Raw genomic sequence first — 15340 nt, 5'->3', positions numbered from 1 at the left:
TCTGGGTTCCTCAGGGCAACACTGGTAATCCAAACTTGTTCTAAATCACAAGACAACACTAAAAGTAAGTTAAAGGTTAAGTAAAGTTCACTCGAAAATCACAATCCTGTAATTATTTACTCGCTCTTACACCATTCCAAATTTCTGAGGAACAAAACAAGACAAAAAATTAAAAAAAAAAAAAAAAAAAAAAAAAATATATATATATATATATATATATATATATATACAATTTTTTTTTTTTGTTGTTGTTGTTGTTTTTTTGTTTAGTTTTTTTGTCCATACAGTTAAAGTCAATTGGGTCCAATGTCATTTGACAGTGTTGTGTTTGAAGGGAGAATTTTGGAGTTTGATGGATGAACTAGCCCTGATTTATTTATAAATATTACCCTGTGTGATTGACACCTTCTCCTTTGCAGTGTCTACAAATCTGCCTGTTATGGTGTTCATCTATGGTGGGGGCTTCTTGCTTGGTGGTGGTCAGGGTGCAAACTTCTTGGACAACTACCTGTACGACGGACAGGAGATCGCAGACAGAGGAAATGTCATCGTGGTGACATTCAACTACCGTGTCGGATCTCTCGGATTCCTCAGCAGCGGAGATGCTGACGCACCTGGTAAGAAACAAAAAAGATGTTATGTGAATAAGAGCTCTACAAGTATAATAAATCACAGGAGGGAAAAAGATGAAAAATTACGTTAATGCTTTTGTGTTCCCTAAGAAACATTTTAATTCACTCTCACTCTTAAAAAGTTTTTACATTTCCTGGAGAAACTTTGCAAAGAAGTCAAATGATTTGTGAGTTTCTCAGGGGAATGCAAAAAAAAAAAAAATAAATATATATATATATATATGGGAAAAAATTTGTGTAAAACAAGGCACATATGGTGATGGGAAATAGTTAAATGCTTGGTAATATAGCTTAAGTTTGTCAGGAAACACAATAGGTTTGCTAGAGAACGCAAAATATTGAAACTAATTTTTCCTCCAATCTTATTGTTCAGGTATTGCATTTTACAGAAAATCTTAACAAAAGCACTGAATGTTTTTCTGCTTCCTCATATTAATTCCACCACACAAGCTAACCTTCCCATAACTTTAAATGAACGTTTTGAAAAAATTAACATTACTGGAAGAACTTTTACTGGATAGAAGCTCAGACTTTTGGAACCAACTGTATCTCATTGTATATACTGTATGGATTGATTGATTGTAGTATTTAAATGATGACCTGAGCATGTCCTGCTCGATAGGAAACTATGGTCTGTGGGATCAGCATGCTGCTATCGCTTGGGTACACAGAAACATCAGGAATTTTGGTGGCAATCCAGACAACATCACCATCTTTGGGGAGTCAGCAGGGGGAGCCAGCGTCAACTTCCAGGTGCTGGTTTTTTTACTTGCATGCTTATGTATTACATTTGAATAATCTTAGTTTTTGCGTGTTGTTATGGCTGCAGAGTGAGCATGTTCTCAGTAATATAGTTTCTAATCTCTGTGTGTGTCCTATCCTGCACAGATTCTTTCCCCTAAAAACAAGGGCCTGATCCGCAGAGCTATCTCACAGAGTGGTGTTGCTCTCTGTCCCTGGGCTGTCAATAGAAATCCACGACAGTATGCTGAAGAGGTGAGCTTCACCTCCATGGATGTCTCACATTGCCAAGTACAAAAACAGAAGTACACACTGTACAGTACTAGCATCTGATATAAAGTGGTCGCAAAATTCTATGGGGTTTGTTTACTCTCATTCCCAGCCTTTTCCAAAATACTTTAGTGTACACCTGTTAGTGTTTACTTAGTGAAGTCATCTGTTCTGTTTCTCATACAGACTGACATTTGAATGTTTTTTGTTGGTTAATAATTAATGTATAGATATCACAACTTGGTTTGCTTCTACAATTCATACAGTTATTTAATTAAGCCTATATCGATTCTTTTTTGTGCACCTTTAGATTGCAAGAAAGGTTGGGTGTCCTACTGATAGCGGGATGGTGGCTTGTCTGAGGAGGACAGATCCTAAGACTGTGACTCTTGCTGGGAATGTGAAATTCAGTACATCTGCTTCTCGTAAGAAAATTTAGAGTGGCTGCATGTGCATTTTAGGTCCTTTACATGCTTAGTTCAAACAAAATTAAAATTAATTATAGCATTTTCACTTTTGTGTGAACTATCCCTTCAATATGTACGATATCAATATCAAAGTCTAATCATATTATGTTATTTCAAGTAATGAAACTTTTTTTTTTTGCTTTAGTCTTAGTTATCTACAATAACTGGCACAAAACCACAGTAAATGCAATTCAAAGTCAAATTTTTTTCCAGATCCAATTGTACACAATCTGGCTCTGTCACCGGTAATTGATGGTGATTTCCTCCCCGCCGAACCTGATACACTTTTCGGGAATGCTGCTGACATTGATTACATCGCTGGAGTCAATGACATGGACGGCCACATCTTTGCCACCCTTGACATCCCCTCGATCAACAACGCACTGGTGTCCACCCCTGTGTAAGTGTGCTACATTAAAGACTCATCTGGAATCTTTTTTTTTGTTGTTGAATTTTTAAAGACCCCATAAAATCAGAAAGCGTGTTTTATGGCTTTTGTTTACATCTGCTAGCGTTGAAGCATCTATATGCTAGTGTACTATTGACATGAAAAGTTTAAGCAGACCTATACAGACAGTCTAGGCCACAATATATTTACTCAGTGTTTTTTTAACATATGCTTTATGTCTGTAAACTGTGACTTTAATTTTTTGAATGAAAAGAAAAAAAAAACAGTAAAACATTTCAAGGGATAGTTCACCCAAAAATAAAAACAACCCAATGATTTCCTCGCCCTCAAGCCATCCTAGGTGCATATGACTTTCTTATTTCAGATGAATACAAACAGAGTAATATTTTAAAAAAATATGTCCTGGCTCTTCCATACTTTATAATGGCAATGAATGGTGATCAGGATTCTGAAGCCCAAAACAGTGCACCCATCCATCATTAAAATCACTCCACACAGCTCGGGGAGTTATTAATAAAGGCCTTCTGAAGCTAGAATGCCACTCTCTAGTGAACGTGCGTACAACAATTAGTGGAAGCTAGAGATTACAGTGTATAAAAATATTAATATTTTTCTAACACAAATGCATCGCTTTGCTTCAGAAGGCCTTCATTTTTTTGGTCTATTTTTTATAAACATCTTTTAATATACACTTCAATCAAATGCTTGTCATCTGTTTTTTGTTGTCGTTTTTGAAAGAAGTCTATTATACTCACCAAGGCTGCATATAATTTATCAAATAAATCAATAAATTTTTTTATATTATTGTGTAACATGGAATGGTTTTGAGAATAGGAATGTCAAAAGAACATGTTTTTCAGAAAGGGGAATTTCAAAAGAACAGCATTTATTAAAAATAAAATAATGAATGCACCCTCGCTGAATAAAAGTAAAGAAAGTTCCAAAGAACAGGGTTTGTTCTTCGAAAAGTCTTTATAAATGTATTTACTGTCACTTCGGATCAATGTTATGCATACTTGCTGAATAAAAGTATTGATTTCTTTTTGAAACATCATACCGATCCAAAACGTTTTGACTGGTACTGACATGGGCCTTTATGGTTATGATGTAAACAAAACTGCTATTGATTTCTAACAGGGAGGAAGTCAGGGCTCTCTCGGTTGCCTTGTCTGAATCTAGAGGAACAAATGCTGGTATCGCAACTTATGAGGAGTACACAGTCAACTGGGGTAGCAAACCCAGTGATTCAGACATTAAGAAAACAGTTGTGGACATGGAGACAGACTACATCTTCCTGGTGCCAACCCAAGCAGCCCTGTACCTCCACTCGGACCATGCCAAGTAAGCTGACATCATCTTCTTATTTACTGACCTCTACAGTGAAACGGAGTAGTATAAACCTTAAAAACAACCTGTGCTTCCCCATTAGATCTGGACGAACCTACTCCTACCTGTTCTCTGAGCCCTCTCGTATGCCTATTTACCCACTCTGGATGGGTGCCGATCACGCTGATGACCTTCAGTATGTGTTTGGGAAGCCTTTCGCCACTCCTCTGGGCTACTTTCCTCGACATCGTGACGTTGCCAGATATATGATTGCCTACTGGACCAATTTTGCTCAAACTGGGTATTTAAATATTAAAATACTAACAATATTATAATGCTTCACCATATTCTGCTTTAATGTGTAGGAACATCTGTAATAATCAAATTATATATTTGAGTACTATGGTACTATGCCTCTTTTTTTGTGCAATTACATTTGTTTTTGTTTTACATGTATATATTGAGTTTTTCTATTTTTTTATTTTCTGCCTTTATTTTAATTTCAGTTTATGTTTTGTTATTTTGTTGTGTATTTGTTTCATTTTTATTAGTTATTGCTTTTAAATAGGTCTGTATATTTTTTTATATTTCTTTCAATTTTAGTTTAGAAATGTTGACAACTTTAAATATATATATATATATATATATATATATATATAAATATATATATAAATATATATATATATATATATATATATATATATATATATATATATATATCAGTTAAAGGAATAGTTCACTCACAAATTTAAATTTACTCACCCTCATGCCATTCAAGATGTAAATGAGATGATTTGGAGAAATTTAGCATCACATCACTTTTTACACCAATGGAACCTCTGATTGAATGGGTGCCGTCAGAATAAGAGTACAAACGGCTGATAAAAATATCAGAAGTATCAAAAAGTAATCCATATGACTCCAGTCCATCAAGTAATGTCTTCTGAAGAAAAGCTATGTGTTTATAAGAAACAAATTCATCATTAGGGCATTTTAACTTCCAATCATTGCTTCAGGCTAAAATATGAGTCCTCTATACATAATGCTTTTCTGAATGAGGAGAGAAATAAGCAATAAAACAATGACAATACCTTTTTCACAGTAGAAAGCATTATTATAGATTGCTGAATGGTATGTTGGCCAGAAGTAACCATTGGTGTGCAAGTGATGTGATGCTAAATTTCTCCAAATCCATTCTGATGAAGAAACAAACTCATCAACAACTTGAATGGTTTTTGGTGAACTATTTCTTTAACATTCATTCTCTTTCAAGTATCATTTTTTTTTGTTGTTTTCATTTTAGTTAACTATAGTGACCGTATATGTAATTTTTAACCTAACTTTATGTCATCTTTTCTCCTTCACAGTGACCCTAATAAGGGTGAGTCCAGTGTTCCTGTCACCTGGCCTGAGTTTGCCAGCAATGGCCATCAGTATGTGGAAATCAACAACAACATGAACTCAAACAGCGTGAAGCAGATGTTGAGAACGCGTTTGGTTTACTACTGGACTACCGTCTTTGCCAGCTTCCCTGGTGTCCAGAAGAACTGAGGACTATCAACCCGACTCCAGAATCATGTAGCTGTTTTAGCAGGGAATATGATTCTGAGATTCATGCAATAAACAAAATATACAATGATCTAAACAAGCTGTCATGTTTTATGTATTATCTTGCCATGAGAGTGCTCCAATAAACTGAGAGAATGTTTACAGAAAATACAAAAAAGCATTACATCAATTATGAATTTGTTATGATTGGCTTTTGATATCAATGATGGGCCTTGATCTATTTGGTTATTATGCATATACAGTATTGTTCAAAATAATAGCAGTACAATGTGACTAACCAGAATAATCAAGGTTTTTAGTATATTTTTTATTGCTACGTGGCAAACAAGTTACCAGTAGGTTCAGTAGATTGTCAGAAAACAAACAAGACCCAGCATTCATGATATGCACGCTCTTAAGGCTGTGCAATTGGGCAATTAGTTGAAAGGGGTGTGTTCAAAAAAATAGCAGTGTCTACCTTTGACTGTACAAACTCAAAACTATTTTGTACAAACATTTTTTTTTTCTGGGATTTAGCAATCCTGTGAATCACTAAACTAATATTTAGTTGTATGACCACAGTTTTTTAAAACTGCTTGACATCTGTGTGGCATGGAGTCAACCAACTTGTGGCACCTCTCAGCTGTTATTCCACTCCATGATTCTTTAACAACATTCCACAATTCATTCACATTTCTTGGTTTTGCTTCAGAAACAGCATTTTTGATATCACCCCACAAGTTCTCAATTGGATTAAGGTCTGGAGATTGGGCTGGCCACTCCATAACATTAATTTTGTTGGTTTGGAACCAAGACTTTGCCCGTTTACTAGTGTGTTTTGGGTCATTGTCTTGTTGAAACAACCATTTCAAGGGCATGTCCTCTTCAGCATAGGACAACATGACCTCTTCAAGTATTTTAACATATGCAAACTGATCCATGATCCCTGGTATGATAAATAGGCCCAACACCATAGTAGGAGAAACATGCCCATATCATGATGCTTGCACCTCCATGCTTCACTGTCTTCACTGTGTACTGTGGCTTGAATTCAGAGTTTGGGGGTCGTCTCACAAACTGCCTGTGGCCCTTGGACCCAAAAAGAACAATTTTACTCTCATCAGTCAACAAAATGTTCCTCCATTTCTCTTTAGGCCAGTTGATGTGTTCTTTGGCAAATTGTAACCTCTTCTGCACATGCCTTTTTTTTAACAGAGGGACTTTGCGGGGGATTCTTGAAAATAGATTAGCTTCACACAGACGTCTTCTAACTGTCACAGTACTTACAGGTAACTCCAGACTGTCTTTGATCATCCTGGAGGTGATCATTGGCTGAGCCTTTGCCATTCTGGTTATTCTTCTATCCATTTTGATGGTTGTCTTCCGTTTTCTTCCACGTCTCTCTGGTTTTGCTCTCCATTTTAAGGCATTGGAGATGATTTTAGCTGAACAGCCTATCATTTTTTGCACCTCTTTATAGGTTTTCCCCTCTCTAATCAACTTTTTAATCAAAGTACGCTGTTCTTCTGAACAATGTCTTGAACGACCCATTTTCCTCAGCTTTCAAATGCATGTTCAACAAGTGTTGGCTTCATCCTTAAATAGGGGCCACCTGATTCACACCTGTTTCTTCACAAAATTGATGACCTCAGTGATTGAATGCCACACTGCTATTTTTTTGAACACACCCCTTTCAACTAATTCAACTAATTGCCCAATTGCACAGCCTTAAGAGCGTGCATATCATGAATGCTGGGTCTCATTTGTTTTCTGAGAATCTACTGAACCTACTGGTAACTTGTTTGCCACGTAGCAATAAAAAAATATACGAAAAACCTTGATTATTCTGGTTAGTCACATTGTACTGCTATTATTTTGAACAATACTGTATAGATAGGTCTAATGGAGAACATTGACTGTCAAAGTTTAGGTCTGTTGTGTGACATCAAAGGTGCCATGGGGAATTCACTGATGCTCTCACCGTCACATTCATCAAGCTCTTCTAAGATCCATCAGACACGCTGTTCCGAGGGGGATACCCAGATGTACTGAAACTGAATTTTAGAAATGAATCCAACAAATAAGTGTGACAACTTCTCGTTTCGGCAGATGGTGAATTGATTTCCTTTCAAATGGCACAAATATTTTTACCATTCATAAATATTTCCCTGTAATGTAAAAAGGTGCATCGTTGAGATTACAAAAAACTTCAAATGAACACCACCCAGATATTCCATGAGAGTTTAGCGCCACTGCACTCATGTTGTCCAGTTAATACAGGGACTGTGTACTTTGAAGATACGGTTTTGGCACACCTTCTAAGAGAGATATGATTTGGATTGTTTATAAAAGTGGAAACTTCCTTCAATGGCACACTTGAAGCCAGAGGCGCTGCACAAGATCCCTGGCCCTATGCATAGGCAGTCCTAATGCACCCCCCCCCCTCCCCCCGAAAATATATATTCCAGAAGAATTATATAAGAATGATTTTGCATTCTTCTGAGAAACTTCGCATTAGTTCTCATAACTATTGAGTTTTTTGTAATAGATTGTAAAGTTTTGAGAGTGTAACAGCATTGAAATAGTACTTTTTTGAATGATGATAGCTGTATGTCATTTCTAACTTCCCTCATTGGTTGTCTTCTTTTCTCCTTCACTGTGACCCTAATAAGGGTGAATCCAGTGTTCCTGTAACCTGGCCTGAGTTTGCCAGCAATGGCCATCAGTATGTGGAAATCAACAACAACATGAAATCAAACAGCGTGAAGCAGATGAGCAGAGAATGCGTTTGGTTTACTACTGGACTACCGTCTTTGCCAGCTTCCCTGGTGTCCAGAAGAACTGAGGACTATCAACCCGACTCCAGAATCATGTAGCCATTAAATATTTGTTTCAGCCTAAAATCATATTGAATTTTATTTTATTTTATTGCAATATCAACCTCAAATTTGGAATACAGCTTGTTTAGATTTACATTAAAACATTTTTTCACATTAATAAACTGAAACTTTCAAGAAGAATTTTCAAAAGATTGTTTCCACATACACAGATTTAATAGAATGGTATGACCCATGGTTGATGCCCTCTAGATGCTTCTCCATCACAAACTCAGAGACTAAAAAACAGCATCTTGAAGCAGTGAGACAGCTAAATGGAGTTTCCTTAAGTGATCTGAAAGGGCACAGCATTTAATTGCATGCAGTCACTGCTACAGTGCACTGATGTGCACTTCATAAAACCTTAGTTAAATGGGCTATCGACTCGATGCCTCATAGGAATCATTTCAGATAACAAACATGATACCTGATATGCTCATGCAGCTGAAACACACTCCTCTCTTTCCCTATTTATACATAATCTGAAATGTACTGGATATGACCACTTCATGGCTATTTCTTGTTGTTTGTACTTGCTGTGCAGAATAAATTACAGATTTATTTCATACTGTTTGCTATTGCCTTAATGTTTGTTGGATTCCACTGCTTTTTCTCTGTCATTGAAATGTTGCTTTTTTTTCATGGGCTCTGCATTGCAGGCAAATAAAACCAAAAAAAGTTTTTGGTTCCTGTAGCTGTAGACCCGAGGAGAGAGAGAGAGAGAATGAGTGTGCAAATCAGGACTTTACATTCATGAATGTGTTACGCCTATTCCCAGTTATATAACACAATAAGCCTAATTATTAACTGACATACTTGACTGTTTGTTTTGAAATAATTATTAACTTTTCAATTTGACTAATGATATAGGTTGAGATGTCATAGCAAACTGTGTAACACATGCTCAATGATGTGACATAAAATCTAATTTACAGCTCTTACCTCATTTCTGCATATGAATTGAACATCCATAACACTACTAGAGAGAGTATGCTAGCGAGGTTATTTATTTATTCTTTTGTCTATTTATTTTTTTTTTTTTTGGCCAGTAATACCTATTTTACGCTATTTTATTGTTAAAGGATACATCAGATGCCCATATTCCACAAGCTGTAATGATTTTTTAGGGCCTTCATGAAAAGTCAACAACATACTTTGGTTAAAATTTTTCCGGTGGTAGTGTAAAACAACACCCTTGTAACCTTGTCAAAAACAGCTCTGTTCAAAGCGAGCCATTTCTGTGCATGTCCCTTTAAATGCTAATGAGCTATGCTCACCCCGCCCCCCTCTCCTCCATAAGTTGAAAAGCCGTTCTCATGAGACTGTAAACTGTAGGCCGCGGAACTTGCTAGCTACCACATTATTAGGAAGGGTGATTTGCAAAGATTCATTAAAAATAAAAAAATACAAAAAAACGTATACTCGCTTTCTTCTGGAGGTGAAGCTGGATCATGGAAGATTTGCGCGAACGTAAACGCCTTTAGACAATCGGGAGTAAATGGCGTACTGCTGACAGCTCAATCAGGGTGGGTCTGTGCTAAAACGCCAGTGTCAGTCAACAATCATGGGAGCGGCCTTGTCCTGTGTGACGTCCTACATCAGACCAGAATCTGTGATCCGAGAAAGGGGTTATTATTTTGGGAGATTTAAAAAAAATACTGGGTAGATTTTTATCATTATAGGGTGGTTGTGTACATGCATTGCCAACAAATTTATGTTCAGACGCCATGTAAAAGTGAATTTGCATCTGATGACCCCTTTAAAGCAAAATAACATTTTCATCCAGGACAGCAGGTGGCAGTGTCCGTGGACAGGATGGCAAGGCCTATGTGGTGGATACTTACCGCCCCCACTTAGACACCAACCTGGGTGTGGGTGGGCGAGTTGTAGGGGGATGCATTGAATGCCCCTTGCATGGGCAGCAGTTCCGTGGGGCTGATGGAAAATGTCAAGATTCTATATGCAGATAAAGGTGAGAGATCAATATTTAATTATTTAATTATTTAATCATTATTGTATAGTATATGACATTTTTTGGATGTTTTTAGTGCCTGAGTTTGCAAAGGTGCTGTGTTGGCCCAGCTGTGAGATCAACCGGCAGGTTCTGGTGTGGTTTCACCGGAGCCCAGCTGGAGAGTTCCAGAACAGAGCGAGATTACACACAGGGAATGGGTGTACCGCGGCCATACCGAACATTTGATTAATGCACACATGTAGGGCAGACAGAATATTTGTAACTCAGCTTGTATGTGAGCGATGCATTTTAAATTTCTCAGTGAATATGTTTCTAACAGTCATTTTAAATTTGTTTATGTCTTTTCTCAGGAGATTCCAGAGAATGCAGCAGACATTGCACACTTGGCTCATTTGCACACTCCAGGTATCGTCAGTTTTGATAATCTGTGCTATACTAACAGCAAGACCTGGGAGTTTATACGGCATGATTCCTCACAAACATTCATCCCAAGGAGAAATGTCAACAGCAGTGTTATTTTAGTCTTACTGACATATTATTATTATTATTGTTTTTAGTAAAAAATTTAATTAGATTATATTTTTATATATATATATATATATATATATATATATATATATATTAGCAATTTTGTTTTTGTCATTTTTTTTATTTTCTAGTTCTATATAGTATTTAGTAGTTTTAGTTACTTTAGTACTTCCTATGCTATGTTTACACTGAGTCATAATAACTGTAATTGGCAACTTTATTATACTCTGAACTGTTCACAATCATGGACTCAGAAAATTATTATTTCTATGGAAACGCTCATAAAGAAGAAATCCAGTTAGGCCCTCATGAAAATGAGAAAATGTTGCCTTAGCAACTAGCTGAAATATTAGATTCATTTATTTATATTTATTATAATTCAGTTCATGTTCATTTTGTTTCAAGTAACAAACATGGTTTTAATTTTAATTTTAGTTTCAGTTAACATTAATAATCTTGGTCAACAGATTTTATGTCTTTGTCACAAAAAACGAGGATACATAGTAGATTTAATATGAATAACACTGTGTATGTGTGTTGAATTGGCGTTAAAGCCTCATAACTACATATTTGTAGTATTTTATTTATATAATACCTTTTATATCGTTATTCAATATTTCTTTTATCAATAACTGGCTTAAAACATTGTCCAACAACCGCTTTTGTCACTGTATCTCTAAGAAAAAATATGATTATGTAAATATCTTGTTATAATTGGCAAACGTTTGCATGTGAAATAAGTACTTTAAATGTCAGAGTGGACTTAAGTGTTTTCAAAAATATTCTGTTAATTATTAAATAGAATGACGTTCACCCAAAAATGAATATTCTGTGATTATTTACTCACCTTCATGTAGTTCAAAACCTGAATGACCTGATGTGATTCCAGGTGGAGTGGAAACCTGAGCACTGTTCACAGATGTTTTGGTGGAACACGCTCTCACTGTGTTCGGACGTTACTGGCCTCTTCTTGATTTGGATGTCCTGGCCAGACGGGTAATGACTGGACCGTCAGCTAGAGAGCGTGAGTGAGCTGTGCAGACTGAGACAAACGCCTGGAGACTGACTGTGATTAGCAGAATGGAAAACAAGTCATGAATGATATTGCACACAACAGCGTGTCTTGATCTCTGTGTTCTAAGGGTCGTTCTCTGTATTTTAAGCAGTTAGTCAAGTGCATACAGAGCATGCTTTTATGTAAATTAAATGTGTGTGTGTGTGTGTGTGTGTGTGTGTGTGTGTGTGTGTGTGTGTGTGTGTGTGTGTGTGTGTGTGTGTGTGTGTGTGCGTGACTGTGTTGGATGCCGTAGGATGTGTCTGATTTACAAATGAGATGCTTTTCTTGTGTGAAGTGTGGCTGCACTAAATACAGATTCTTTGCTTCGGGAATCATGTTATGGGTAGATTATTTGGATTTTGTGCTGCAAAATTTTTTTAAGCTTTTCACTTTTTCAATGAATTTGCAAAAAAAAGTCTTAAATGTTTTTTTATTTTTATTTGTATGACTTTTTATCTCATTTATAATTAAAATACATTAATTTATTATTTATTTTATTGTTTTTTCATTTATAAATATCCTATGTTTTATTGTTTAATATTTGTTTTTATTATATTACCCTAATCGTAATTTATTTGAACTGAAATATTAAAAATGTCCTTTTTTATATATTTAAAATGTATTAATAAATACATTTATTTTTAGTACATTATTTGTAGTTTTTGTTACTTTGGTGCATTAACTAATGTTAACATACGTATAGAGCCCTATAGTGAAGTGTAGCCTTCTTTCTTTTTTCTCTCAATGCCATAATTTTCCCTCATGGTCAGTTGTGCAACATTTTTCTTTTTGTGTTGTCTGAAAAGGAACTGCGTTGTCACCATAGTGATGGTGAATTATCCTGACCGTATGTCTAAAAGCAGTTGTAATTTAAGGCTGCACTTGGATCTTCACTTTTAGTTGTAGTTAAAAAAAGTGCTGAGGCCTTGAGAGGCAGAATCTGTTTTATGATTTTATGACTTTTTGAACACAGTTTTCTAGGTCGGGGTGTGATCATGCACTGCTTTACCCCAGTCGAGCCTTTACTGCAGTGTGTATCACACACCATCTTCTACCAGAGCAACATCCCATTTATTTGATCGCAAATTTTGTGTAATATTATTACAATTTAAAATATCTTCTCTATTTGAATGTACAATATTTTAAAATGTAATTTACTCCTGTGATGATAAAGCTTATTTTTTTATGATATGATATCTCATTGATGAACAGATCTTTGATTAACAGAAACTATTTATAGTTAAGTATCAGTGTTTATTTTAAAGAAGCTGTTCTGTTTAGTTACAATAACCCTGCCAAAGGATGCATATGGGAGCTTAACTGATGGTTTTGCTGTTACAGTTCGAACAAGATGTGATGATCTGGAACAACAAGACATACATCTACATTGGAATTAAAAAAATAATAATTATGCAAAAAAAAAATGCTAATTATACAAAAATAAATACAATGCTTTTCTTAAGCAGTTAATTGTTTAAAAAAAAACAAGCATTTGCATTTGGATATTACAATTAAAAAACAGGATATTATTTATATTGTTTATTTGCAAAATAGTAGTTTTTGTGGGTGACTTGTTATCTATTCCATTTTAAGAACGTTCTGTCCTAGTTTAAGTGTTTCAGACAATCATCTGTCAGTAAATAACATTTCTATTTAGTGTGCTGCTGAACTGATTGCGGAATTACACACAACAGCTACTGCAGTTTGGCTAGACTGTCTGTCTGAGAGTCCTCTAATCTTCAACAAGCAACAAGACAGAGCCCAGAACTGCCTTTGTTCCTGCAGAAGTAGCAGGGCCCTAATTTACCAAGAGTATGTAGAAAATGTTCTATATTTTGTCCTACAAATGAAATTTAGAATGTGTGTAAGTACAAAAAAAATCTGTATTTATCAAACATGCACATGCGGTTCTTATGCACACCGATAAGTATTCATTGTTGATAAATCCTACATTCTTAGGCACCATGCTCATTCACGTTCATGGTCATTTGCATTCAGAAATGCCTCCAATGAATTATATATGGTGACAACAACACCTCCATTTATCATGTGAACGTATACCTCCTCATTTGTTTTTAATCTATTTTAAATTTACATTTTCTATGTTTAAATAAAATAGAAATTCATATAGATAGAGAGATGTATTCATTAGAATGAATAAAAGTTTCTAATAATAATAAATGTAATAATATCTGATTAAATGTTTTTATATAAACACATTTTATTTAAATCATTTTAATTATTTTCATACACATAGCATAGGGGTTTTATCTATTTATATTTATTTATTTTTGTATCTTTTTCTAAAATTGAAATTACACTAAAAATGTTACACATACACATATACATATTCTAAAATACAACATTTATATTCCTTACATTAAGAAAAATACATTTAAGTAAATAATTAAATACATTTATTTAAATACAATTAAAAAATATAAATATTTAATATAAAATTGTAACATATTAAAATTGCAATAAAACGTATTTATAATTTACATTTCATATCTTATTCTCAGGAACAGAGATTATTATAGATATTTGCATAGCATGGGGTGTTTATTTTAATCCATTTTTATTTTTGTAGATTTTCTATCTTTTTAAAAAATGTAAATTGTACTAAAAATGTTATACATACACACACCCCTATATTCTAAAATATAATATGCTGTATATTTCTTACAATCAGACAAAAATGCATTTAATTAAATAATACATTTAATTGAATTAAATCTTAAAAACTGTTGATCCAATTAGTATTGATCTTTGATTCGTGTACTGTGACAGGGCTTGGCTGAAAGCCCTTCTTCAGGTTTCAGGTTTCACCCTAATTAATTGTTAATTCTCCAAGCTTGTTAATAAAGGCGCCCACCATTATCCAATAGACCAAAACACACTGTGGAAATTAGTGTCCACTAAAGAGCTGCCAAGTAGGTAGTGCAATTACCGGACATGTTGCTATCAATTACCATCAATGATAGTTATCCTCTCAAAAGGGCCACTGCTGCAGTGCAGTTCCATTGCAGTTTATCTGTTTCCATCCACTGTCTGTCTCATAAAGCTAAGTGGCATTAATGAATATGTTTGACCATGCTGCCAGGTTGTGTCTATGACATACACCATATGTTAGGTCTTGCCTGGCTAATACATCCGGATTGTCATCTAGTGAGATCATCATGCTGGGTGATTGCCCTAAACATATGCTGGTATGCAGATGTTTCACCCTCGTTAATTAAGCCTTCTGAACAGCTCATCTCCTGTCGCGCCTGCAGTGTCTTGTGTGTTTTGTGTGTCTGTGTTCAAAGAGCATGCAACGCTTGTACAGACTGTTCCTCTGCTCAGACTTTTTGAGCTAGCTGGCGCAAAACAAGGGGAGGAAAATTATGACAGACCTTGTGACAGCCCAAGGCAGTCTGAATGAGATGATCTGTGAGTGTAGAAGAATTCTTTTATTGAATGAAATAACCATTCTTTGGTTCTAGGGCAAATTAATAACTGCTATATAATG

General features: G+C 35.2%; 2 protein-coding genes across 2 annotated transcripts in view; both read left to right on the top strand.

Annotated features, from left to right (window-relative positions):
• The window catches only part of cel.2 (carboxyl ester lipase, tandem duplicate 2), a 6752-nt gene extending 1259 nt beyond the window's left edge, over positions 1 to 5493 (top strand). The window contains exons 3-11 of the mRNA XM_052588277.1: positions 1 to 24; positions 420 to 617; positions 1255 to 1385; positions 1521 to 1628; positions 1954 to 2068; positions 2324 to 2510; positions 3657 to 3860; positions 3949 to 4146; positions 5213 to 5493. The exon at positions 1 to 24 is cut by the window's left edge and continues 96 nt beyond it. Coding sequence (XP_052444237.1) covers positions 1 to 24; positions 420 to 617; positions 1255 to 1385; positions 1521 to 1628; positions 1954 to 2068; positions 2324 to 2510; positions 3657 to 3860; positions 3949 to 4146; positions 5213 to 5396 — 1349 coding nt within the window. The 3' untranslated portion in view covers positions 5397 to 5493. The remainder of the gene's footprint in view (positions 25 to 419; positions 618 to 1254; positions 1386 to 1520; positions 1629 to 1953; positions 2069 to 2323; positions 2511 to 3656; positions 3861 to 3948; positions 4147 to 5212) is intronic.
• A 4340-nt stretch (positions 5494 to 9833) lies between these two features.
• Positions 9834 to 13224, top strand: zgc:92275 (cholesterol 7-desaturase nvd; the record flags this gene model as incomplete). Its single annotated transcript, XM_052587641.1, is given in 10 exon segments — positions 9834 to 9897; positions 10031 to 10217; positions 10219 to 10241; positions 10318 to 10386; positions 10389 to 10482; positions 10564 to 10714; positions 11656 to 11694; positions 11697 to 11782; positions 12761 to 12921; positions 13145 to 13224. Coding segments are annotated over 10 exon segments (954 nt in total), but the record flags the coding sequence as incomplete, so codon positions are not given.
• Positions 13225 to 15340: the final 2116 nt, after the last annotated feature.

This window comes from Carassius gibelio, chromosome B21, assembly GCF_023724105.1.
Source record: "Carassius gibelio isolate Cgi1373 ecotype wild population from Czech Republic chromosome B21, carGib1.2-hapl.c, whole genome shotgun sequence".
Lineage (NCBI taxonomy): Eukaryota > Metazoa > Chordata > Actinopteri > Cypriniformes > Cyprinidae > Carassius > Carassius gibelio.
Note: the sequence above shows the minus strand (reverse complement) of the source record. Positions and strands in the feature narration are given on the sequence as shown.